The 24,258-nt window shown below is 47.9% G+C and overlaps 1 protein-coding gene across 2 annotated transcripts in view; it reads right to left on the bottom strand.

Moving 5' to 3' along the window:
* NEDD4 (NEDD4 E3 ubiquitin protein ligase) overlaps positions 1 to 24,258 on the bottom strand; it is a 106,566-nt gene that overhangs the window by 66,059 nt on the left and 16,249 nt on the right. The window contains exons 3-5 of one of the 2 annotated variants that reach the window (XM_060178203.1): positions 24,056 to 24,134; positions 23,897 to 23,935; positions 11,247 to 11,300 (exon numbers count right to left, since the gene is read on the bottom strand). In XM_060178203.1, coding sequence (XP_060034186.1) covers positions 11,247 to 11,300; positions 23,897 to 23,935; positions 24,056 to 24,134 — 172 coding nt within the window. Of the gene's footprint in view, positions 1 to 11,246; positions 11,301 to 23,896; positions 23,936 to 24,055; positions 24,135 to 24,258 lie in introns of those variants that run through there. The other variant, XM_060178205.1, reaches the window with a different exon arrangement.

The raw sequence follows: 24,258 nt of genomic DNA, 5'->3' as shown, positions 1-24,258 counted from the left end.
TACCAGCCCGTGAAGCCAGCCCGTCGAAAACAACACTCTCCCCTTTCCCGAAAGCAGGTATCACTTGTATTAGAAACATTTTCCAGGTGAGCAGATACTATTTCTGCTAAAAATTCTACCTGTGGACCCAGGAAATAGTTCACCCAGCTAGTGTGCTATCTTTCCGTGTGTGAGCCAGGTTTGAGCCTGGTCCCCACTATACTGAAGGAAGCTTCAGTGCTGTGGTCTCTCTCGGTCTCTCTGTTGAAGTGGGAGGGGAGAGGGAGGGGGCAGGAAGAAGGGGAAAAGAAAATTCCACTTGTGTTCTTCAGTCAGTATTTCCAAAGAGATTTTTGCAAGGAAAAGTCTTCACAACTAACTTAGTTGTGAATGTTGCAAGGGGATAAAGGTAAAGCGATGTTTATAGCGCACAGGACATTTCCCAGAATATACATGTGCAGACATATACTTTTTTTTTTTTTTTACCAGAGCACTGCTCAGCTCTGGTTTATGGTACTGCCAGAGACTGAACCTGGGACCGTGCAGTCTCAAGCATAAGAGTTTTATATAAGCACTATGCTGTCTTTCCAGCCTGAACCTGGGACCTTGCAGTCTCAAGCATGAGAGTTTTATATAGCCTGTTGTCTTTCCAGCTGTCAGGACAATGTTTCTTTCTATACAACTGACTCTGTGAGTCCGCCTATGGCTACAGTTGTGTTGGCATCTGAGGCTACCTGCTCCCAGGAGCAGATCAGCAGGTGAGAATGACGCTCACCACCCTGTCCTGACTCTAACTCCCAAGTCACGGACTGAACTTCTTGAGAAAAGCTACGTCCTGATGCAAAGGCAGTCTCAAACACAGAAGACAATTTAAACAGCAGCATTACCTTGTTTATCACCAGAAAAGGTATCAGGGATGCTTAAGTGTTTAAGTTCACGAATGTTCAAGAACACTGTGCATGACTCTGTGATGACCACTAATGATTTTATCCTCATGCTATTACTTATCAGAGAGGGAAAATATCGCTGTGCCCAATTTCTAAATCAGAGAAGATATTTTCAGGGCTGAATCATTTTGCCAGGGTTACAGGTCCAAGTATCAGACCACAGACATAAACATATTGGTAGTGGAGTGCAGAAGCCACCACGTGCCGGGTTCAAGTTCCTGGGGAAACTTGATGAGAGGTGGGGCAGTGCTAAGGTGTCTCTCACTCTCTCTGTCTCTCCCTATCTATAACCCTCTACTAAAAATGGCTGCTGGGGTAGGAGGAGTTGTGCAGGTACCGAACTCCAAGAAAAGTGGTAGAAAACTCTGTGTGTGTAGACGGGGGAATATATATATATGTAGGATCTAACTCCTCAGTTTAGGGTCTACAATATCCTGACCAATGCACGGTTTTCTTCTTTAAGGGTCCCGTTTGTTTATTAATGGCGGAGGGAGAGTAAACACCAGAGCATCCTCCAGCACATCTAACTCTGGGGATCAAACTTAGGACCTCATGCTCTAGAGTCCAACACTTTATTTACTCTGTCACTGCTCACACTTTGTTTTTATTTGTAAAGTCAAAAAAACAAAAAAACTCTTGGGAGTCGGACGGTAGTGCAGCGGGTAAAGTGCATGGCACAAGGACTGGCGTAAGGATCCCGGTTCGAGCCCCTGGCTCCCCACCTGCAGGGGGGTCGCTTCCCAGGCGGTGAAGCAGGTCTGCAGGTGTCTGTCATTCTCTCCCCCTCTCTGTCTTCCCCTCCTCTCTCCATTTCTCTCTGTCTTATCCAACAACGACGACATCAATAACAACAATAGTAACTACAACAACAAAACAAGGGCAACAAAAGGGAATATATAAATTTAAAAAACCTCTTATAGAGGGCCTAAAAAGTGGCTCACTTGGTAAAAGCATGCGCATTACAATACTCAGGACCCGGGTTTGAGCCTCAGGGCACCATATGGGAGTAACCGTGGGGGGTAGGGTGGGGAAGCGACTCCCCTGCAGGTGGGGATCTGGGGGCTCGAACCCGGATCCTTGCGCCGGTCCCTGCACTTTGCACCACGTGCGCTTAACCTGCTGTACTACCGCCTACCCCCATATGTTGATTTTCAATGATGAGCACATGAAACTTAGGAAATGTTATGATTGCTGCCACAGACTCATAGTGAGTAGAAGTTTCACCCAGTGCCTGCTTACCTGCCTGTCTGCCTGTCTACCTGCCTGTCTGTCTGCCTGCCTGCCTGTCTGTCTGCCTGTCCGCCTGCCTGCCTGCCTGTCTACCTGCCTGTCTGCCTGCCTGCCTGTCTGCCTGCCTGCCTGTCTACCTGCCTGTCTGCCTGCCTGTCTGCCTGCCTGCCTGTCTGCCTGCCTGTCTACCTGTCTGCCTGCCTGCCTGCCTACCTGTCTACCTGCCTGTCTGTCTGCCTGTCTACCTGCCTGTCTGCCTGCCTGCCTGTCTACCTGCCTGTCTGTCTGCCTGTCTACCTGCCTGTCTGCCTGTCTGCCTGCCTGTCTGCCTGCCTGTCTGTCTGCCTGCCTACCTGTCTGTCTGCCTGCCTGCCTGTCCGCCTGCCTGCCTGCCTGCCTGCCTGTCTGTCTGCCTGCCTGTCTACTTGCCTGCCTACCTGCCTGTCTGTCTGCCTACCTGCCTGCCTGCCTGCCTTCATCCCACCTGTGAGTGAGGCCATCCAGTATCTGGCCTGTACTTTCTGGCTTATCTCACTCAGCAAGATTTCCTAATGTTCTTTCCATGTCGCCGTAAGAGAAAAAGTTTCATGCTTTCTTACAGCTGAGTGGTACTTCATTATATATGAAGACTTCTTTAACCACTCATCAAAACAGACACCTCTAAGAAGAAATCAGTTTCTTTGTTAGCTGAAAAAAAACAAAAAAAATCAAATGAAACCTGCCTAATGTCTTCCCTGGTGCTTCTGTCTGACAAGTAACAGGCTATGAACATGTGATACTGTCCTTCACGTTCAAATTTCCTGTTTAACAAGCATCAGAAGAGCAAAGGTGGTAGAAGGACTTTAGCACTTTCGCAATTTATGCAGAGTGGCAATTTATTTATGAGGATTGTGAAAAGGCACGTCTGAAACATGCACAATGACGTAAACAAGTGTTAGCTCGGATTTGAAATAGCATTTGAGAGAGACAAACATTGGGGAAAAGGCAGAACTTTAAAATGGTTTCTCGGGGAACCAGGCATCAACTAGCCTTTTATAAAAATAAAACTGGGTTTAACTTGTTATTTACCTCTCTCAGAGGAGGAACCTCACTGGAAAATGTCCCTAGTGGAAGATGGTTTTCCTCCGTAGAAAAGTGAGGCTAAGAAAGTGAACAGACGTTGTAAGTGAAGAAAACCCCTGGAGTGAGGAGGCGCAATCAATGAATGATACTGGGAGGAAGCTCTCGGCCCAGGCCCCAGCGCCCCAGTGTCAGCACGAGGGAAAGAAAGTTGGAGAAAGCATGGCCGGCCTGCCGTCTTCCCTGGCCACTGCCCTGGAGGATGGTGGGATGTCTGTGACGACTGACGGTCAGAAAGGGTGGTTGGGAGAAGGGGAGAGCTGAGAGTAGTGAAACGGAGAGGCGGAAATGTGCTTCCCATTATAGCCACAGTTGCAGTAACTGCCCCAAATCACCTCTCACACGGCAGCCCACTATAGACACAGTCGCAGTAACTGCCCCAAATCACCTCTCACACGGCAGCCCACTATAGACACAGTCGCAGTAACTGCCCCAAATCACCTCTCACACGGCAGCCCACCACTATAGCCACAGTCGCAGTAACTGCCCCAAATCACCTCTCACACGGCAGCCCACTATAGACACAGTCGCGGTAACTGCCCCAAATCACCTCTCACACGGCAGCCCACTATAGACACAGTCGCAGTAACTGCCCCAAATCACCTCTCACACGGCAGCCCACCACTATAGACACAGTCGCAGTAACTGCCCCAAATCACCTCTCACACGGCAGCCCACTATAGACACAGTCGCAGTAACTGCCCCAAATCACCTCTCACACGGCAGCCCACTATAGACACAGTCGCAGTAACTGCCCCAAATCACCTCTCACACGGCAGCCCACTATAGACACAGTCGCGGTAACTGCCCCAAATCACCTCTCACACGGCAGCCCACCACTATAGCCACAGTTGCAGTAACTGCCCCAAATCACCTCTCACACGGCAGCCCACTATAGCCACAGGCGCAGTAACTGCCCCAAATCACCTCTCACACGGCAGCCCACCACTATAGCCACAGTCGCAGTAACTGCCCCAAATCACCTCTCACACGGCAGCCCACTATAGCCACAGTCGCAGTAACTGCCCCAAATCACCTCTCACACGGCAGCCCACCACTATAGCCACAGTCGCAGTAACTGCCCCAAATCACCTCTCACACGGCAGCCCACCACTATAGCCACAGTCGCAGTAACTGCCCCAAATCACCTCTCACACGGCAGCCCACTATAGACACAGTCGCGGTAACTGCCCCAAATCACCTCTCACACGGCAGCCCACTATAGCCACAGTCGCAGTAACTGCCCCAAATCACCTCTCACACGGCAGCCCACCACTATAGCCACAGTCGCAGTAACTGCCCCAAATCACCTCTCACACGGCAGCCCACTATAGACACAGTCGCGGTAACTGCCCCAAATCACCTCTCACACGGCAGCCCACTATAGACACAGTCGCAGTAACTGTCCCAAATCACCTCTCACACGGCAGCCCACTATAGACACAGTCGCAGTAACTGCCCCAAATCACCTCTCACACGGCAGCCCACTATAGACACAGTCGCAGTAACTGCCCCAAATCACCTCTCACACGGCAGCCCACTATAGACACAGTCGCGGTAACTGCCCCAAATCACCTCTCACACGGCAGCCCACCACTATAGCCACAGTCGCAGTAACTGCCCCAAATCACCTCTCACACGGCAGCCCACTATAGCCACAGTCGCAGTAACTGCCCCAAATCACCTCTCACACGGCAGCCCACCACTATAGCCACAGTCGCAGTAACTGCCCCAAATCACCTCTCACACGGCAGCCCACCACTATAGCCACAGTCGCAGTAACTGCCCCAAATCACCTCTCACACGGCAGCCCACTATAGACACAGTCGCGGTAACTGCCCCAAATCACCTCTCACACGGCAGCCCACTATAGCCACAGTCGCAGTAACTGCCCCAAATCACCTCTCACACGGCAGCCCACCACTATAGCCACAGTCGCAGTAACTGCCCCAAATCACCTCTCACACGGCAGCCCACTATAGACACAGTCGCGGTAACTGCCCCAAATCACCTCTCACACGGCAGCCCACTATAGACACAGTCGCAGTAACTGTCCCAAATCACCTCTCACACGGCAGCCCACTATAGACACAGTCGCAGTAACTGCCCCAAATCACCTCTCACACGGCAGCCCACCACTATAGACACAGTCGCAGTAACTGCCCCAAATCACCTCTCACACGGCAGCCCACTATAGACACAGTCGCAGTAACTGCCCCAAATCACCTCTCACACGGCAGCCCACCACTATAGCCACAGTCGCAGTAACTGCCCCAAATCACCTCTCACACGGCAGCCCACTATAGACACAGTCGCGGTAACTGCCCCAAATCACCTCTCACACGGCAGCCCACTATAGACACAGTCGCAGTAACTGCCCCAAATCACCTCTCACACGGCAGCCCACCACTATAGACACAGTCGCAGTAACTGCCCCAAATCACCTCTCACACGGCAGCCCACTATAGACACAGTCGCAGTAACTGCCCCAAATCACCTCTCACACGGCAGCCCACTATAGACACAGTCGCAGTAACTGCCCCAAATCACCTCTCACACGGCAGCCCACTATAGACACAGTCGCGGTAACTGCCCCAAATCACCTCTCACACGGCAGCCCACTATAGACACAGTCGCAGTAACTGCCCCAAATCACCTCTCACACGGCAGCCCACTATAGACACAGTCGCAGTAACTGCCCCAAATCACCTCTCACACGGCAGCCCACCACTATAGACACAGTCGCAGTAACTGCCCCAAATCACCTCTCACACGGCAGCCCACTATAGACACAGTCGCGGTAACTGCCCCAAATCACCTCTCACACGGCAGCCCACCACTATAGCCACAGTCGCAGTAACTGCCCCAAATCACCTCTCACACGGCAGCCCACTATAGCCACAGTCGCAGTAACTGCCCCAAATCACCTCTCACACGGCAGCCCACTATAGACACAGTCGCAGTAACTGCCCCAAATCACCTCTCACACGGCAGCCCACTATAGACACAGTCGCGGTAACTGCCCCAAATCACCTCTCACACGGCAGCCCACTATAGACACAGTCGCAGTAACTGCCCCAAATCACCTCTCACACGGCAGCCCACTATAGACACAGTCGCAGTAACTGCCCCAAATCACCTCTCACACGGCAGCCCACCACTATAGACACAGTCGCAGTAACTGCCCCAAATCACCTCTCACACGGCAGCCCACTATAGACACAGTCGCAGTAACTGCCCCAAATCACCTCTCACACGGCAGCCCACTATAGACACAGTCGCGGTAACTGCCCCAAATCACCTCTCACACGGCAGCCCACTATAGACACAGTCGCGGTAACTGCCCCAAATCACCTCTCACACGGCAGCCCACTATAGACACAGTCGCAGTAACTGCCCCAAATCACCTCTCACACGGCAGCCCACTATAGACACAGTCGCAGTAACTGCCCCAAATCACCTCTCACACGGCAGCCCACCACTATAGCCACAGTCGCAGTAACTGCCCCAAATCACCTCTCACACGGCAGCCCACTATAGACACAGTCGCAGTAACTGCCCCAAATCACCTCTCACACGGCAGCCCACTATAGACACAGTCGCAGTAACTGCCCCAAATCACCTCTCACACGGCAGCCCACTATAGACACAGTCGCAGTAACTGCCCCAAATCACCTCTCACACGGCAGCCCACCACTATAGACACAGTCGCAGTAACTGCCCCAAATCACCTCTCACACGGCAGCCCACTATAGACACAGTCGCAGTAACTGCCCCAAATCACCTCTCACACGGCAGCCCACCACTATAGACACAGTCGCAGTAACTGCCCCAAATCACCTCTCACACGGCAGCCCACCACTATAGACACAGTCGCAGTAACTGCCCCAAATCACCTCTCACACGGCAGCCCACTATAGACACAGTCGCGGTAACTGCCCCAAATCACCTCTCACACGGCAGCCCACCACTATAGCCACAGTCGCAGTAACTGCCCCAAATCACCTCTCACACGGCAGCCCACTATAGACACAGTCGCAGTAACTGCCCCAAATCACCTCTCACACGGCAGCCCACTATAGACACAGTCGCGGTAACTGCCCCAAATCACCTCTCACACGGCAGCCCACTATAGACACAGTCGCAGTAACTGCCCCAAATCACCTCTCACACGGCAGCCCACCACTATAGACACAGTCGCAGTAACTGCCCCAAATCACCTCTCACACGGCAGCCCACTATAGACACAGTCGCAGTAACTGCCCCAAATCACCTCTCACACGGCAGCCCACTATAGACACAGTCGCAGTAACTGCCCCAAATCACCTCTCACACGGCAGCCCACTATAGACACAGTCGCGGTAACTGCCCCAAATCACCTCTCACACGGCAGCCCACCACTATAGCCACAGTCGCAGTAACTGCCCCAAATCACCTCTCACACGGCAGCCCACTATAGCCACAGTCGCAGTAACTGCCCCAAATCACCTCTCACACGGCAGCCCACCACTATAGCCACAGTCGCAGTAACTGCCCCAAATCACCTCTCACACGGCAGCCCACCACTATAGCCACAGTCGCAGTAACTGCCCCAAATCACCTCTCACACGGCAGCCCACTATAGACACAGTCGCGGTAACTGCCCCAAATCACCTCTCACACGGCAGCCCACTATAGCCACAGTCGCAGTAACTGCCCCAAATCACCTCTCACACGGCAGCCCACCACTATAGCCACAGTCGCAGTAACTGCCCCAAATCACCTCTCACACGGCAGCCCACTATAGACACAGTCGCGGTAACTGCCCCAAATCACCTCTCACACGGCAGCCCACTATAGACACAGTCGCAGTAACTGTCCCAAATCACCTCTCACACGGCAGCCCACTATAGACACAGTCGCAGTAACTGCCCCAAATCACCTCTCACACGGCAGCCCACTATAGACACAGTCGCAGTAACTGCCCCAAATCACCTCTCACACGGCAGCCCACTATAGACACAGTCGCGGTAACTGCCCCAAATCACCTCTCACACGGCAGCCCACCACTATAGCCACAGTCGCAGTAACTGCCCCAAATCACCTCTCACACGGCAGCCCACTATAGCCACAGTCGCAGTAACTGCCCCAAATCACCTCTCACACGGCAGCCCACCACTATAGCCACAGTCGCAGTAACTGCCCCAAATCACCTCTCACACGGCAGCCCACCACTATAGCCACAGTCGCAGTAACTGCCCCAAATCACCTCTCACACGGCAGCCCACTATAGACACAGTCGCGGTAACTGCCCCAAATCACCTCTCACACGGCAGCCCACTATAGCCACAGTCGCAGTAACTGCCCCAAATCACCTCTCACACGGCAGCCCACTATAGACACAGTCGCGGTAACTGCCCCAAATCACCTCTCACACGGCAGCCCACTATAGACACAGTCGCAGTAACTGTCCCAAATCACCTCTCACACGGCAGCCCACTATAGACACAGTCGCAGTAACTGCCCCAAATCACCTCTCACACGGCAGCCCACCACTATAGACACAGTCGCAGTAACTGCCCCAAATCACCTCTCACACGGCAGCCCACTATAGACACAGTCGCAGTAACTGCCCCAAATCACCTCTCACACGGCAGCCCACCACTATAGACACAGTCGCAGTAACTGCCCCAAATCACCTCTCACACGGCAGCCCACTATAGACACAGTCGCGGTAACTGCCCCAAATCACCTCTCACACGGCAGCCCACTATAGACACAGTCGCAGTAACTGCCCCAAATCACCTCTCACACGGCAGCCCACCACTATAGACACAGTCGCAGTAACTGCCCCAAATCACCTCTCACACGGCAGCCCACTATAGACACAGTCGCAGTAACTGCCCCAAATCACCTCTCACACGGCAGCCCACTATAGACACAGTCGCAGTAACTGCCCCAAATCACCTCTCACACGGCAGCCCACTATAGACACAGTCGCGGTAACTGCCCCAAATCACCTCTCACACGGCAGCCCACTATAGACACAGTCGCAGTAACTGCCCCAAATCACCTCTCACACGGCAGCCCACTATAGACACAGTCGCAGTAACTGCCCCAAATCACCTCTCACACGGCAGCCCACCACTATAGACACAGTCGCAGTAACTGCCCCAAATCACCTCTCACACGGCAGCCCACTATAGACACAGTCGCGGTAACTGCCCCAAATCACCTCTCACACGGCAGCCCACCACTATAGCCACAGTCGCAGTAACTGCCCCAAATCACCTCTCACACGGCAGCCCACTATAGCCACAGTCGCAGTAACTGCCCCAAATCACCTCTCACACGGCAGCCCACTATAGACACAGTCGCAGTAACTGCCCCAAATCACCTCTCACACGGCAGCCCACTATAGACACAGTCGCGGTAACTGCCCCAAATCACCTCTCACACGGCAGCCCACTATAGACACAGTCGCAGTAACTGCCCCAAATCACCTCTCACACGGCAGCCCACTATAGACACAGTCGCAGTAACTGCCCCAAATCACCTCTCACACGGCAGCCCACCACTATAGACACAGTCGCAGTAACTGCCCCAAATCACCTCTCACACGGCAGCCCACTATAGACACAGTCGCAGTAACTGCCCCAAATCACCTCTCACACGGCAGCCCACTATAGACACAGTCGCGGTAACTGCCCCAAATCACCTCTCACACGGCAGCCCACTATAGACACAGTCGCGGTAACTGCCCCAAATCACCTCTCACACGGCAGCCCACTATAGACACAGTCGCAGTAACTGCCCCAAATCACCTCTCACACGGCAGCCCACTATAGACACAGTCGCAGTAACTGCCCCAAATCACCTCTCACACGGCAGCCCACCACTATAGCCACAGTCGCAGTAACTGCCCCAAATCACCTCTCACACGGCAGCCCACTATAGACACAGTCGCAGTAACTGCCCCAAATCACCTCTCACACGGCAGCCCACTATAGACACAGTCGCAGTAACTGCCCCAAATCACCTCTCACACGGCAGCCCACTATAGACACAGTCGCAGTAACTGCCCCAAATCACCTCTCACACGGCAGCCCACCACTATAGACACAGTCGCAGTAACTGCCCCAAATCACCTCTCACACGGCAGCCCACTATAGACACAGTCGCAGTAACTGCCCCAAATCACCTCTCACACGGCAGCCCACCACTATAGACACAGTCGCAGTAACTGCCCCAAATCACCTCTCACACGGCAGCCCACCACTATAGACACAGTCGCAGTAACTGCCCCAAATCACCTCTCACACGGCAGCCCACTATAGACACAGTCGCGGTAACTGCCCCAAATCACCTCTCACACGGCAGCCCACCACTATAGCCACAGTCGCAGTAACTGCCCCAAATCACCTCTCACACGGCAGCCCACTATAGACACAGTCGCAGTAACTGCCCCAAATCACCTCTCACACGGCAGCCCACTATAGACACAGTCGCAGTAACTGCCCCAAATCACCTCTCACACGGCAGCCCACCACTATAGACACAGTCGCAGTAACTGCCCCAAATCACCTCTCACACGGCAGCCCACTATAGACACAGTCGCAGTAACTGCCCCAAATCACCTCTCACACGGCAGCCCACCACTATAGACACAGTCGCAGTAACTGCCCCAAATCACCTCTCACACGGCAGCCCACCACTATAGACACAGTCGCAGTAACTGCCCCAAATCACCTCTCACACGGCAGCCCACCACTATAGACACAGTCGCGGTAACTGCCCCAAATCACCTCTCACACGGCAGCCCACTATAGACACAGTCCCAGTAACTGCCCCAAATCACCTCTCACACGGCAGCCCACTATAGACACAGTCGCAGTAACTGCCCCAAATCACCTCTCACACGGCAGCCACTAACTCGCGGCTCTGCTGAAAGGCCCTGCTGCGCTATCCTTCAGCAGACAGCATGGAACTTACCAAGCGATTTTCATCAAACACTTCAAAGAGAAGCCGGTGCTGCTGAGGGTGGACCTAAACAAGAAACGCACAACCTTGCATTAGAATGAACTCAGTACCAGCCCTCAGACACCAGAAACAAGTGCTGGAAAGTGCAATGTCCCCGTCGGTGTTGCCCACACTGTTTCCTAAACTACGTGAGACACTTCCATCTCAAGCAGGCCTCTCACGTGTGCATTTTCTAACAGTTTCACCAGAACGACAAACTATTGCTATTGTTAATTCTGGCTGATTTTTTTTTCAGTTTTACTAAGATAGAATGAAAGTAAAATTAAATTTCAAAAAAATTACTTAAGTACTTAAATATATAGGTTAGACTTTAACTTCTCGCTGTCAGTTTTACTTAGTGAGTTTTTATCAGGTTAGAACTATCCAGCACTGACAATGATTACAGAGAAACGAGTGTTCTGAATTCTTTTAGTACTGACCTGGTAAAAAGCCTTTGTGAAAATTAATACCAGCGTTTTATTTTTGAAAGTGTTGCCTTTATCTTTCATGAAATACTTTCACAAACTAACATCTACTAGATATCAAACACACACCAAAAAATCTTAAATAATTTCTCTACAAGAGGTTAAATGCTCTTTAAAAATTCTCAAACTTGTGTTTTTTTCCCTTTTTTTATATTTATTTATTTATTTTCCCTTTTATTGCCCTTGTTGTTTAACATTGTTGTGGTTATTGTTGTTTTTATTGATGTCGTCATTGTTGTTGGTTAGGACAGAGAGAAATGGAGAGAGGAGGGGAAGACAGAGAGGGGGAGAGAAAGACAGACACCTGCAAACCTGCTTCACCGCCTGTGAAGCGATTCCACCGCAGGTGGGGAGCTGGGGCTCAAACCGGGATCCTTACTCCGGTCTTTGCGCTTTGCTCTAAGGGATTTTTAAAAAATTTATGATAGTTGTATTTGGTTGAGAGTTAAGTTTGGTTTCTAAGATTATAAATGTTAAATAGGGATCTGGCTGTAGCACACCCCATAGTGCACACATTACAATGCTCAAAGGCCCAGGTTCAAGACCCCACTGCCAACCTCTGGGGGGATGCTTCACAACTGGTAAAACATGGTGCAGATCTCTCTCTCTCTCTCTCTCTCTCTCTCTCTCTCGCTCTTCTTTTTCCTTCCTTCCTTCCTTCCATCTACTTATCTATCTAACTCTCCCTGAATTTCCCTGTACTGTTAAAAAAAAAAAAAAAAAGTTCACTTCAAGTGATGGATTTGTACCAATGATAACCCTGGTGGCAATAAATAAAATAATAAATAAATACAATTTTGTCCCCATAAGACCTTGCCCTCAACTTGGATCAACAATGGTAGAGAATGTTCTGAAGGGAGGCTGGATAACATATTCTGTGCTCCACCTGAGGAAGATGGGTCCTGATATTGGGGCAGCTTGTAACGTTCCTACTGATGACCACAGAATGTGAGCTCACATCTACAGGGATGCAGAGGTCACACAGGCTCCTAAGCTGAATATGGGCCCCAGATCACATCAAATTGATGGGCTTTATAGTCAACAATATTTATACCCCTTTCCCATATTAGGGAGAGCTACTCTCTTCCCTGATCCAGCTTTCTGGTCCTTTTCCCAGCCATCATCTCCCCAGATAATAATTAGGATTCATCTGCATATCAGATTTCAGGCTCAGGAAAAAAACCCCAACAAAACACTAGTATAGCTACAGGCCCTTTGGAATATAACTAAAATATGCCTACTAGCTATCTACAAAATGGAGGACCTCCCACCCCAACACTTCATCTGCACTATTCCAGCCTTTAGGTCCATATTTGTCCAACAGTTTGTTTGGCTTTGTATGTTAACTCTCTTTTCATCCACCAGGTTCCAGATGCCAGCAGGATGCCGACCAGACTTCCCTGGTCAGACGACCCCACCAATGTGTCCTGGAGCTCCGATTCCCCAGAGCCCTGCCCCACTAGGGAAAGAGAGAGGCAGGCTGGGAGTATGGACTGACCAGTCAACATCCATGTTCAGCGGGGAAGCAGTTACAGAAGCCAGACCTTCCACCTTCTGCATCCCACAGTGACCCTGGGTCCATGCTCCCAGAGGGATAGAGAATAGGAAAGCTATCAGGGGAGGGGATGGGATACAGAGTTCTGTTGGTGGGAATTGTGTGGAGTTGCACCCCTCTTATCCTATGGTTTTGCCAGTGTTTCCTTTTTAAAAATAAAAATAAATAAATAAACTAACATAAAAACCTAAAAAATAAACATAAAAAAATAAAGAAATACCATTTTTTTCCCTCTTCCAAACATGCCTCCACCCTCAGCAAGGCAAAAATATGAGTGGGGACAGAAGGTCGCCGACAAACAGTGCTGGGCCAGTGGGACAGTTACAGGTAGAGAAACGGAGCCTGGTCACCACGTAACATGTGCCCAAATCAGCTCACCATGAATCAAAAACCTGAATAGTAGACTTGAATATTAAATACATAAAAGAAAACATTGGGGAGGTGGGCGGTGGCGCGGCGGGTTAAGCGCAGGCGGCGCAAAGCGCAAGGACCGGCATAAGGATCCCGGTTCGAGCCCCCGGCTCCCCACCTGCAGGGGAGTCGCTTCCCAGGCGGTGAAGCAGGTCTGCAGGTGTCTGTCTTTCTCTCCCCCTCTCTGTCTTCCCCTCCTCTCTCCATTTCTCTCTGTCCTGTCCAACAATGACGACATTAATAACAACGATAACTACAATAATAAAACAATAAGGACAACAAAAAGGGAATAAAGAAATAAATATTTTTTAAAAAAAGAAAACACTGGTCAAACATTGCAGGATCTCCACATCAAAGATATATTTGGAGATACATCCATGGACATCTGGAGTAAACACAAGAGGGAGTGAATTGGAGGGGGCTCAGATGGCGGCACACCGGGATGAGGGCGCAAACTGCCAGGCGCAGAGACCCAGGCGTGAGCATGTTAACACCTGCAGGGGAGAGGACACTTCACCAGCAGTGAAGCAGGTCTGCAGGTGTCTTGTCTTTCTCCCTCTCAATTTCTCTCTTTCCTATCTAATAAAAAAGGAAGGAAGGAAGGAAGGAAGGGAGAGAGAGAGAGAGAAGAGAGGAGTGATGACTTCACTGTGCTGGTACCAAGCTTCAGTCATAACCCTGGTGGTTTTCTCTCTCTCTCTCTCTCCTCTCCCCGCTCCCCTCCCCCCTTTCCTCCCTCCCTCTCTCCTCTCCCCTTTCTTCTCTCCCTCTCTCCCCTCCCCCCTTTTCTCTCTCCCTCTCTCCCCCTCTCTCTCTCTCCCTCTCTCTCTCATACATACTACCACTAGGGCTACCTCTGGGTTTGGCGCCTGAGCACCACCACAAATCCCAGTGGTTATTTTCTTAGCTCCCTCCCCTCTTTTCCTTCCTCAGCACTTTCCCACCAGACGGGAAGCCCCCCCCCCACACACACACACACACTGAAGTTGGGGTCTGAGGCTTGAGTCCGGGTCCTTGTGAATGATGGAGTGCACACTTTACTGGGGGAGCCCACGTCTGGCCCCCACTCACTATATTTTGAAATGAATGTTCTATCAGTACATAAACATGTGTTTTTAACTTTGATAAGTGAGTGAATTGTGATTTACAATATAAGATTACAGGGTACAGCTCCACACTACATCCACTACATAAGACCTGTGCTCCGCCCAACAACAATCACCACAGTTCTCAGAGTCTGAGAGACAGTTACATCTCTGTCTCCTTTCAAACTATTGATCATGTCACTGTATGACTGTGTAGGGTGCGTAATTGTGCTTTATAGTGATTGAGTAATGGGGGGAATTCTCTCTCCCCAGCTAAGGACTTTTCTTTTTTTTCTCATTGTGGGTAACAGTGGGCTGTCAGGGACAGATGGCACCCCACCCACAAGGGGCTGTATTCTGTTTCCTAGAAGACTCACTGTAGTCCCATCTTCCTTACCAGTGACTGCTCAGAATGTGAAGCCAAGTCCTCTGGGGAAATCTCTTGACAGGGAGCTTCTCACTTTTTAAGAGACCATTAGATCAAAACGCTCCCTTTCTGTCTCTAGATATCACTGTGAGGCTCTGCCCTTTGGAAGTGCTGCTAGCATCCTGTGACTTGTGGACAGAGAGCCAAAAGGATGGCAGAGGGCCGGCAGATGGCTCCAGCAGGAACCAGCCTCCCCTGTGCTACTTGTCATGGAGACAACAGCATGCTCAGTGTTCGTGCAATGTCACAGGTCACTCCCAGATGATCCATAAAGCAGAAAGCGTCTCAGATGATACACTGTGAAATGTCACAGGTCACTCCCAGATGATTCCATAAAGCAGAAAGCGTCTCAGGTAATACACTTCCCTAATCCTTAGATTCAAAGAATTTTCTGGTTCCTCTCAGGTCCTCTTCATCATCACTCTGTAGCATCCAGTGTTTTCCAGGTCAACTATCTGTTTATAGCAGTGCACAGTCCACTGTGAGCTTTGCTGAGAGCTAGCATGGAGGCCACTCATTCACAAGCACTGGCAGAGTGCCTGGGGACAGTGCAGACAAATATCACACAACCCCTTGTTTGAATGCAGGTGGTAAGGTTTAAATATGGATAAATATCTATAAGCACAAATGCCAGAAACATCAGAGTACATAATTGACGGTGGTTTTGTGGAGATTAAATATGGCCAACTCTCAACAACTCAATGGGTTCACTCCTATACAGAATACAGAAAACTGGACAACATTAACTTGTCAGATAAAAGAATGAATAGGAAAATAAATTAGCCAGACTGTCTTTAAGATTCTGTGAGGACTATGGTAGTGGATTTTGGGGGTGGGAGGGGATGGACAGAACTTTGGTGGTGGCTTTAATGTGGAATTATACCAGTGAGGTTTTTTGAATTTCTTATTGAATAGAGACAGACAGAAATTAAAAGGGAAGGGGGAGATAGAGAGGAAGAGAAACAGAGAGACACCTGCAGCCCTGCCTCACCACTCGTGAAGCTTTCCCCCTGCAGGTGGGGACCAGGGGCTTGAACTGGGTACCTTGTACACTGTAATGTCACGCTTAACCAGATGTGCCACCACCTGGGCCCCTAATTTTATAATCTTATATATCATTATTAAATCACTAATAAAAAATAGGGCTTACTTTTATTCTCTTTATAAAATTAGGATGCATAAGTTATACTGCTTATAGATATAATGCAAATATATATTTATGCATTATGTATTTATAATATGCTGGCTAGGGATACTGGACATACAAATGAGCTCGAAGGGCAGCAGAAGGAGTGGGGCTATCTTTTTATAGAAAAAAACTGGGGGTCGGGCGGCGGCACAGCGGGTTAAGCTCACGTAATGCAAAGCACAAGAACCGGCATAAGGATCCTGGTTTGAGCCCCTGGCTCCCCACCTGCAGGGGAGTCGCTTCACAGGTGGTGAAGCAGGTCAGCAGGTGTCTGTCTTTCTCTCCCCCTCTCTGTCTTCCCCACCTCTCTCCATTTCTCTCTGTGCTATCCAACGACGACGACATCAATTAACAACAATAGTACACCTATGTTCATAGCAGCACAATCCGTAACAGCTAAAACCTGGAAACAACCCAGGTGCCCAACAAAAGATGAGCGACTGAGAAAGCTGTGGTATATATACACAATGGATGGGTGTGTTGGGTTCCTTAGGATCTATCCCCAGGAGAGGAATTGCAGGGTCATAGGGTAGGTCCATTTCTAGCCTTCTGAGAGTTCTCCAGACTGTTCTCCACAGAGGTTGGACCAATTGACATTCCTACCAGCAGGGCAGGAGGGTTCCTTTGACCCCACAGCCTCTCTGGGACAGTCTTTTGGTGGTGGGAATGTTGTGTATGTGCACTCCTATTTATTTGTAGTCATGTAAATCACTATTTAAGTGACCTCCCCCCAACTCTTCATCTGCACTATTCCAGCCTTTAGGTCCATAATTGTCCAACAGTTGGTTTGGCTTTCTATGTTAACTCTCTTTGCAGCCACCGGGTTCCAGATGCTAGCAGGATGCCGACCAGACTTCCCTGGACAGACAACCCCACCCATGTGTCCTGGAGCTCTGCTTCCCCAGAGCCCTGCCCCATTAGGGAAAGAGAGAGACTGGGAGTATGGCTTGACCTGTCAATGCCCATGTTCAGCGGGGAAGCAGTTACAGAAGCCAGACCTTCCACCTTCTGCATCCCACAGTGACCCTTGGGTCCATGCTCCCAGAGGGTTAAAGAATAGGAAAGCTATCAGGGGAGGGGATGGGAGTTCTGGTGGTGGGGATTGTGTGGAGTTGTACCCCTCCTATCCTATGGTTTTTATCAGTGTTTCCTTTATATAAATAAATTTTTTTAAAAAGAATAGGAAAGCTATCAGGGGAGGGGAGGGGATATGGAGTTCTGATGGTGGGAAATGTACCCCTCTTACACTATGGTTTTGCCAGTGTTTCCTTTTTATAAATAAAAAATTAAAATAGGGACCCAGGCGGTAGTGCAGCGGGTTAAGCACACGTGGCACAAAGCACAAGAACCTGCATAAGGATCCCAGTTCAAGCCCCCGGCTCCCCACCTGCAGGGGAGTCGCTCTACAAGCAGTGAAGCAGGTCTGCAGGTGTCTGTCTTTCTCTCCCCCTCTCTGTCTTCCCCTCCTCTCTCCATTTCTCTCTGTCCTATCCAACAACAACAATAATAACTACAATAACTACACCACCAATGAAAAACAAGGGTAACAAAAGGGAAAATAAATAAATAAATAATATAAAAGAATTTAAAAAATTAAAATAAAAACAACAACAATAACTACAACAATAAAAATACAAGGACAACAAAAGGGAAAATAAATAAAATTTTAAAAAGAAAAATATGTATGTATATGTAATTTTGGAAAGTTAACAGTTTACAGTATATTGAATACACACACACACACACATATATACACACACACATATACACATACACACATACACACATATACACACACACATATACACACATATACACACATTCACACACATATACACACACATACACACACGTATACACACACATACTCACACACACATAATTGTACTGGAGGGTGAATGGTTTACAGCACAGTTGTAGACACATGGACACAGTTTCTCTTCCCCCCATGACAGGCGTCTGTAAAACACTCTCACTACCAAACAAGGTCCTTTTCCACTACCACGTAACAGGACCCCAAAGGGGCTGTCTCTGTCTGGTGCTCAGGTAATAAGCAAGACTTTGTTCCCTCCTGTAATGTGCCTCCCTTGGTCTTATCTGAGTAATAAGTGGAAATGTCACTCTCATTTGCTACTAGGCCCTAACTTCAAGTCAAAATGTCTCTAGTTTGTTAATGTTATCTGCCAGTAAAAATTATACACAAAAACTTTCTTTCAAGTTTTTTTAAAAATGTTTTTCAAAGATATAAAGGTTCCCTTCAACTTCTGACCATAATTTCTAATTGGCTGACTGCCAAATCACCAAGTTTTTACTGCAATATATTATCTCAATAGATATTTTATGTGAGTATATTCAAGTAAAAATATTTTGCGGTTTTTAGTTTACCATATTTAAAATAACTGTAGATACATTTTCAATATTAGTTGTGAGAGTTTTAGCCCTGCTATAATCTTTAACATTTTTGCTTCAATTTTCTAGTTGTTTATTGTGCCAAGTTAAGTTCTGTATCATGGCTAAAATTAGGACTATCTTTTCTTTTTAACTATTAAGAAAAATAACTATAGTTAAAAAAAACTCTCTAATGTCATTATTTTATAAAATTATACTTAATAGTTGGATTCTCAAGCATGAGGTTCCCAAGTTCAATCCCCAGCAGCAGATGAACCAGAGTGATGTCTGGTTCTTTTTCATTAATAAATAAATAAAACCTGCAGGGAAGATAGCATAATGGTTATGCAAAGAGACTCTCATGCCTGAGGCTTTGAAGTCTCAGGTTCAACCCTCTGCACCACCACAAACCAGAGCTGAGCAGTGCTCCAGTTAAAAAAAAAAAAATTTCAACTGGGAAAAAAAAAATGTAAAAGGGGACCGGGCAGTACAGTAGTGCAGCGGGTGAAGCACACATGGCACAAAGCACAAGGACCTGGAGTGGGGCACAAAAGGAAAATCCCCGGGGTGAGGGTGAGGGTGAGGGTGAGGGAGAGGGAGAGGGTGAGGGTGAGGGAGAGGGAGGGGGTGGGGGAGGGAGAGGGTGAGGGAGGGTGAGGGAGAGGGTGAGGGTGGGGGAGGGGGAGGGAGGGGGAGGGTGAGGGAGAGGGAAGGAGAGGGTGAGGGTGAGGGAGAGGGTGAGGGAGAGGGTGAGGGTGGATGTTCAGCTTCACAGGCGGGGGTGGGGGGGTGTGACACAGTCTTTTGGTGGTGGGAATAGTGTTTATGTATGCACACTCCTATTTATTTGTAGTCATATAAATCACTGTTTAACTCACCCCCCCAACTCTTCCTCTGCACTATTCCAGCCTTTACGTCCATGATTGGTCAACAATTTGTTTGGCTTTATATGTTAACTCTCTTGTCAACCACCAACTTCCAGATGCTACCATGATGCCAACCAGACTTCCCTGGACAGATGACCCCACCAATGTGTCCTGGAGCCCCGCTTCCCCAGAGCCCTGCCCCACTAGGGAGAGAGAGAGAGGCTGGGAGTATGGATCCACCTGTCAACACCCATGGTCAGCGGGGAAGCAATGACAGAAGCCAGACCTTCCACCTTCTGCATCCCACAATGACCTTGGGTCCATGCTCCCAGAGGATTAAAAGGGGGGGGGGGGGCACAGTCTTTTGGTGGTAGGAATGGTGATTATGTACACTCCTATCAATTTGTAGATATATAAATCACTATTTAATTAATATGAGAGGGGAAAAATTGATTGAATGTCTCAAACTTTTTAAAGCACAGACTGAGTCTTTTTTCATACATAGGCTGAGTCTTTGATATGTTGACTCTCTTAAAAGCTTAGACCAGGGAGAACAGAAGCAACTGGTGGCACAGCTATACACAAATAATGTCAAAGGACATAAATTATGGTGATGTTGTGTATGATACAGCAAATCCTAACAAAGGGATATTTCAAAGTTAACCCAATTGCCAAATAATGTGATTATAGCAATAACTATCTATTGTCTTCTTAAACCCTAAGACAGCAGGAACCTCACATTTCCACTATAGAGCCTGTATTTCCCCCAGTCCTGGAACCTCTAGGATGGGGCTCACTTTCCTGCATGCTTCTCTTATCCTATGGTTTAGTCAATGTTTCCTTTTTATAAATAAAAAATTAAATTTAAAAAAAAAGCACAAGGACCAGCATAAGGACCCCGGTTCGAGCCCCTGGCTCCCCACCTGCAGGGGAGTCACTTCACAGGCAGTGAAGCAGGTCTGCAGGTGTCTGTCTTTCTCTCCCCCTCTCTGTCTTCCCCTCCTCTCTCCATTTCTCTCTGTCCTATCCAACAACAATAACAGCAATAATAAACAAGGGCAACAAAAGGAAAAAAATAGCCTCCAGGAGCAGTGGATTCATAGTGCAAGCACAGAGCCCCAGAGATAACCCAGGAGACAAAAATAAATAAATAAAATCTTAAAATAAAAGTATGCTTAATGCAGAAAGGATAGATATATATCCAACAAAATTGGGAACAAGATAGACACCCACAAGTCAATGACTAAATTTAGAGAAAACACTGGCAAACGCTAGAAGAAGAAGAGAAAACACTGAAAAAAGAAAAAAACTATGATACACTGGGGAAAATAATTATTTCTGAGGACCAGGTGTCACACCTGGTTGAGCACACACTACAGTGCACAAGGACCCAGGTTCAAGCTCCTGGTCCCCACCTGCAGGGGGAAAGCTTCACGAGTACTGAAGCAGGGCTGCAGGTGTTTCTGTCTCTCTCTTTCTGTCTTCCCCACCTCTCTCAATTTCTCTGTCTCTATCCAATAATAAATAAATAAAATTTTAAAAATAAAATTAAAAGTTTATTAAAATTTTTTTACATTATTTCTGAAGAAAAAGCAGTTAAGTAAAAACAATAAAATCATTTTAAAAACTAGCAAAAACCTAAATCACTTTGGAGATTTTAAAATTCCCTATTAGGCAATACTTTTGGCAAAGCAACTATCAAAACCAGAGAGGTTCAAATCTGGAATTTATTTTAGTAGAATTAAGCCAGAAACTGAACTTCACTCCTTCCCGTGTGATTTTCTAGTCAGTCTAGTGTCATCTGTTGAAGAATTTAAATTTTCCAAAATTAAACTGAATTATTTTAATTTAAATTTGAAAAGTTCTTTTGGGAATAGGGAACTAGCTTACCAAGTTCAGCTTCTCAAAGCACCATAATCCAGACTCCTCCTTCCCCGTCTCCCCCCGCCCCCCATATCTCTCTTTCCTCCCTCCTCCCCTTTCATAAAAATAAAACTTAAGAGAGTCAGGCGGAAGCGCAGCGGGTTAAGCACATGTGGCACAAAGCGCAAGGACCAGAGTCAGGATCCTGGTTCGAGCCCCCGGCTCCCCACCTGCAGGGAAGTCGCTTCCCAGGCGGTGAAGCAGGTCTGCAGGTGTCTGTCTTTCTCTCCCCCTCTCTGTCTTCCCCTCCTCTCTCCATTTCTCTCTGTCCTAGCCAACAATGATGACATCAATAACAACAACAACAAGAAGAACTACAACAATAAAACAACAAGGGCAGCCAAAGGGAATAAATAAATAAATAATAAAACTTAAGGGCTGAGGAGACAGCGTAATGGTTCTGCAAAATAAAACTTAATACTTACGTGTGTATTTATGGCAAAGAGCTAGAAGCACAACTTGAATCTGGCAAATGCCACGCCAGGGGCTGAGCTCAGAACGGCATCCTTGAGCGCCTACCCCCAGCCATTCAACCGCCTCCCACAGCACTGAAACTTTTTACCACTGTCTTTGAAAAAGAATCTTTCCTGAAATTTATTTTAATATTTTTATTTACTATTGGATAGAGAGAGAAACTGCAAAGGGAGGGAGAGAGGTAGGAAGGGAGACAGAGAGACACCTGCGGGCCTGCTTTACCACTTGTGAAGCTTTCTCCTGCAGGTGGGGGCCAAGGGCTGGAACCTGGGTCCTTGCACACTGTAAAGTTTGTGTTTCACCTGGTACTACCATGTAGCCCCCTGATAAGTATTTATTTTGTTTGTTTGTTTGTTTGTTTTTGCCTCAAGGGTTACCACTGGGGCTCAGCCTGCACCTCTTCTTCTTCTTCTTCTTCTTCTTCTTCTTCTTCTTCTTCTTCTTCTTCTTCTTCTTCTTCTTCTTCTAGCGTTTGCCCTTCTTCCGTAGCCAGACAACAGCGTCAGGTTGAGCCTGATGTCAAGTTTCGAGACCTCCTTTGAATCTGGAGAGGTGGCAGTCGTTGGCTATGTGGGTCATAGTCTGTCTGGAGCCGCAGGGGCAGTTTGGGTCGTCTCTGCTCCTGGAGGCCATTTTTCCCATTTTTGTTGTTGTTGTTGTTATTATTATTATTGTAGTTATTATTGATGTTGTTCGTTGTTGGATAGGACAGAGAGGAATGGAGAGAGGAGGGGGAGACAGAGAGGGGGCGAGAAAGACAGACACCTGCAGACCTGCTTCACCGCCTGTGAAGCGACTCCCCTGCAGGTGGGGAGCTGGGGGCTTGAACAGGGATCCTTCTGCCGGTCCTTGCATTTTGCGGCACGTGCCGGCTAGGCTAACCTAAGGCTACATGTAACAGACTTTAAAACAGTTTTGCTTCTAAGAATGGAATAATTCCAATTAAGACACCTATCTTGCATCTCTTCACTATCTTACTTCTATGTTTTCCAGAATAAGATAAATGACCCCCGGATAATGCCATTTGGAAATACCTTAACACTTTAAATAGATTTTTTAAAAAATTTTTATTAATTTTATTTTTGAGAGAGATGAACACACACACACACCCCAGAACACTGCTCAGCTCTGGCTTATGATGGGGGGGGGGGGGACTGAACCTGGGACTTAGGAGCCTCAGGCATGAGAGTCTATTTACATAACCATTATGCTGTCTCCCCCTGTTGGTATGCATGAGACCCCTTCTGTTTCATTTGGTTTAAATCCCCCCTGCTTAACACTATTCTATTTACATAACCACTTCATTCTATTTACATAACCACTGTTAACAAGTACCACCCTCCCTCCAGGGCATTGGTGGTTCAGTGATAGGATTCTCGCCTGCTCCGCCCCCTCCTTGTCACACCCTGATCCTCTCCTTGTCACACTCTGATTTTCACCAGTCACTTTTCTCTCCACCCTCTCTATGTCACATCCTGTTTCCACCCTACTTAGCAAGTATATATAAAGACAGCATTGTGAATTTTACTTTACCTTGAGTTTAGCTTAGCTCATCTTAGATTGTGCTGCGTCCTGCATGAATAAAGAGATACTGCCTACAGCTCAACCATGAGTCCCTGGTCGTCTGTTACCCGCCCGTGAAGCCAGCCCGGCGAAAACAACATAACCCGTCGAAAACAACATCCCCCCACTTTAAATAGATTTTTTAATTTAGGCAAATTCCTATAAGATACACTTTAAGTTATCAAAAGTGAGAATGTATCATCAATAACCTATACAATTTTTTTTAACTGTTTTAATGTAATAAAATGCATACTTACGCGAAACAGAATTTCTTCATTCCATTTTGGGTTCAAAGTCTAAAAGACAATAAACATAGTATAACTCATTTTGTTTTATTTGTCACATGGCAGTAAAATTTAAAATTAAAAGTTAAAATTAAAAGTATTTAAAATTATATTAATAGAGTTAAGTCTAACCTTTTTAATGGTTTTCGTGTGCACGCTGGTGAAAATTCCCTTCACTGGGTCGTACAACGTCACTCTCACATAAGGGTCACTGTCAAAATGTTTAAAAATGTTAACTGCTGCTTATCACAAACTCAGATTATCCAAATTATAAAAGTTATAGAATATGTCTTGTTAGCAAATTTTATAAAAGTTAAAAGTAATGATTTCTTTGG

The sequence above is a fragment of the Erinaceus europaeus genome, chromosome 18 (assembly GCF_950295315.1).
Source record: "Erinaceus europaeus chromosome 18, mEriEur2.1, whole genome shotgun sequence".
Lineage (NCBI taxonomy): Eukaryota > Metazoa > Chordata > Mammalia > Eulipotyphla > Erinaceidae > Erinaceus > Erinaceus europaeus.
Note: the sequence above shows the minus strand (reverse complement) of the source record. Positions and strands in the feature narration are given on the sequence as shown.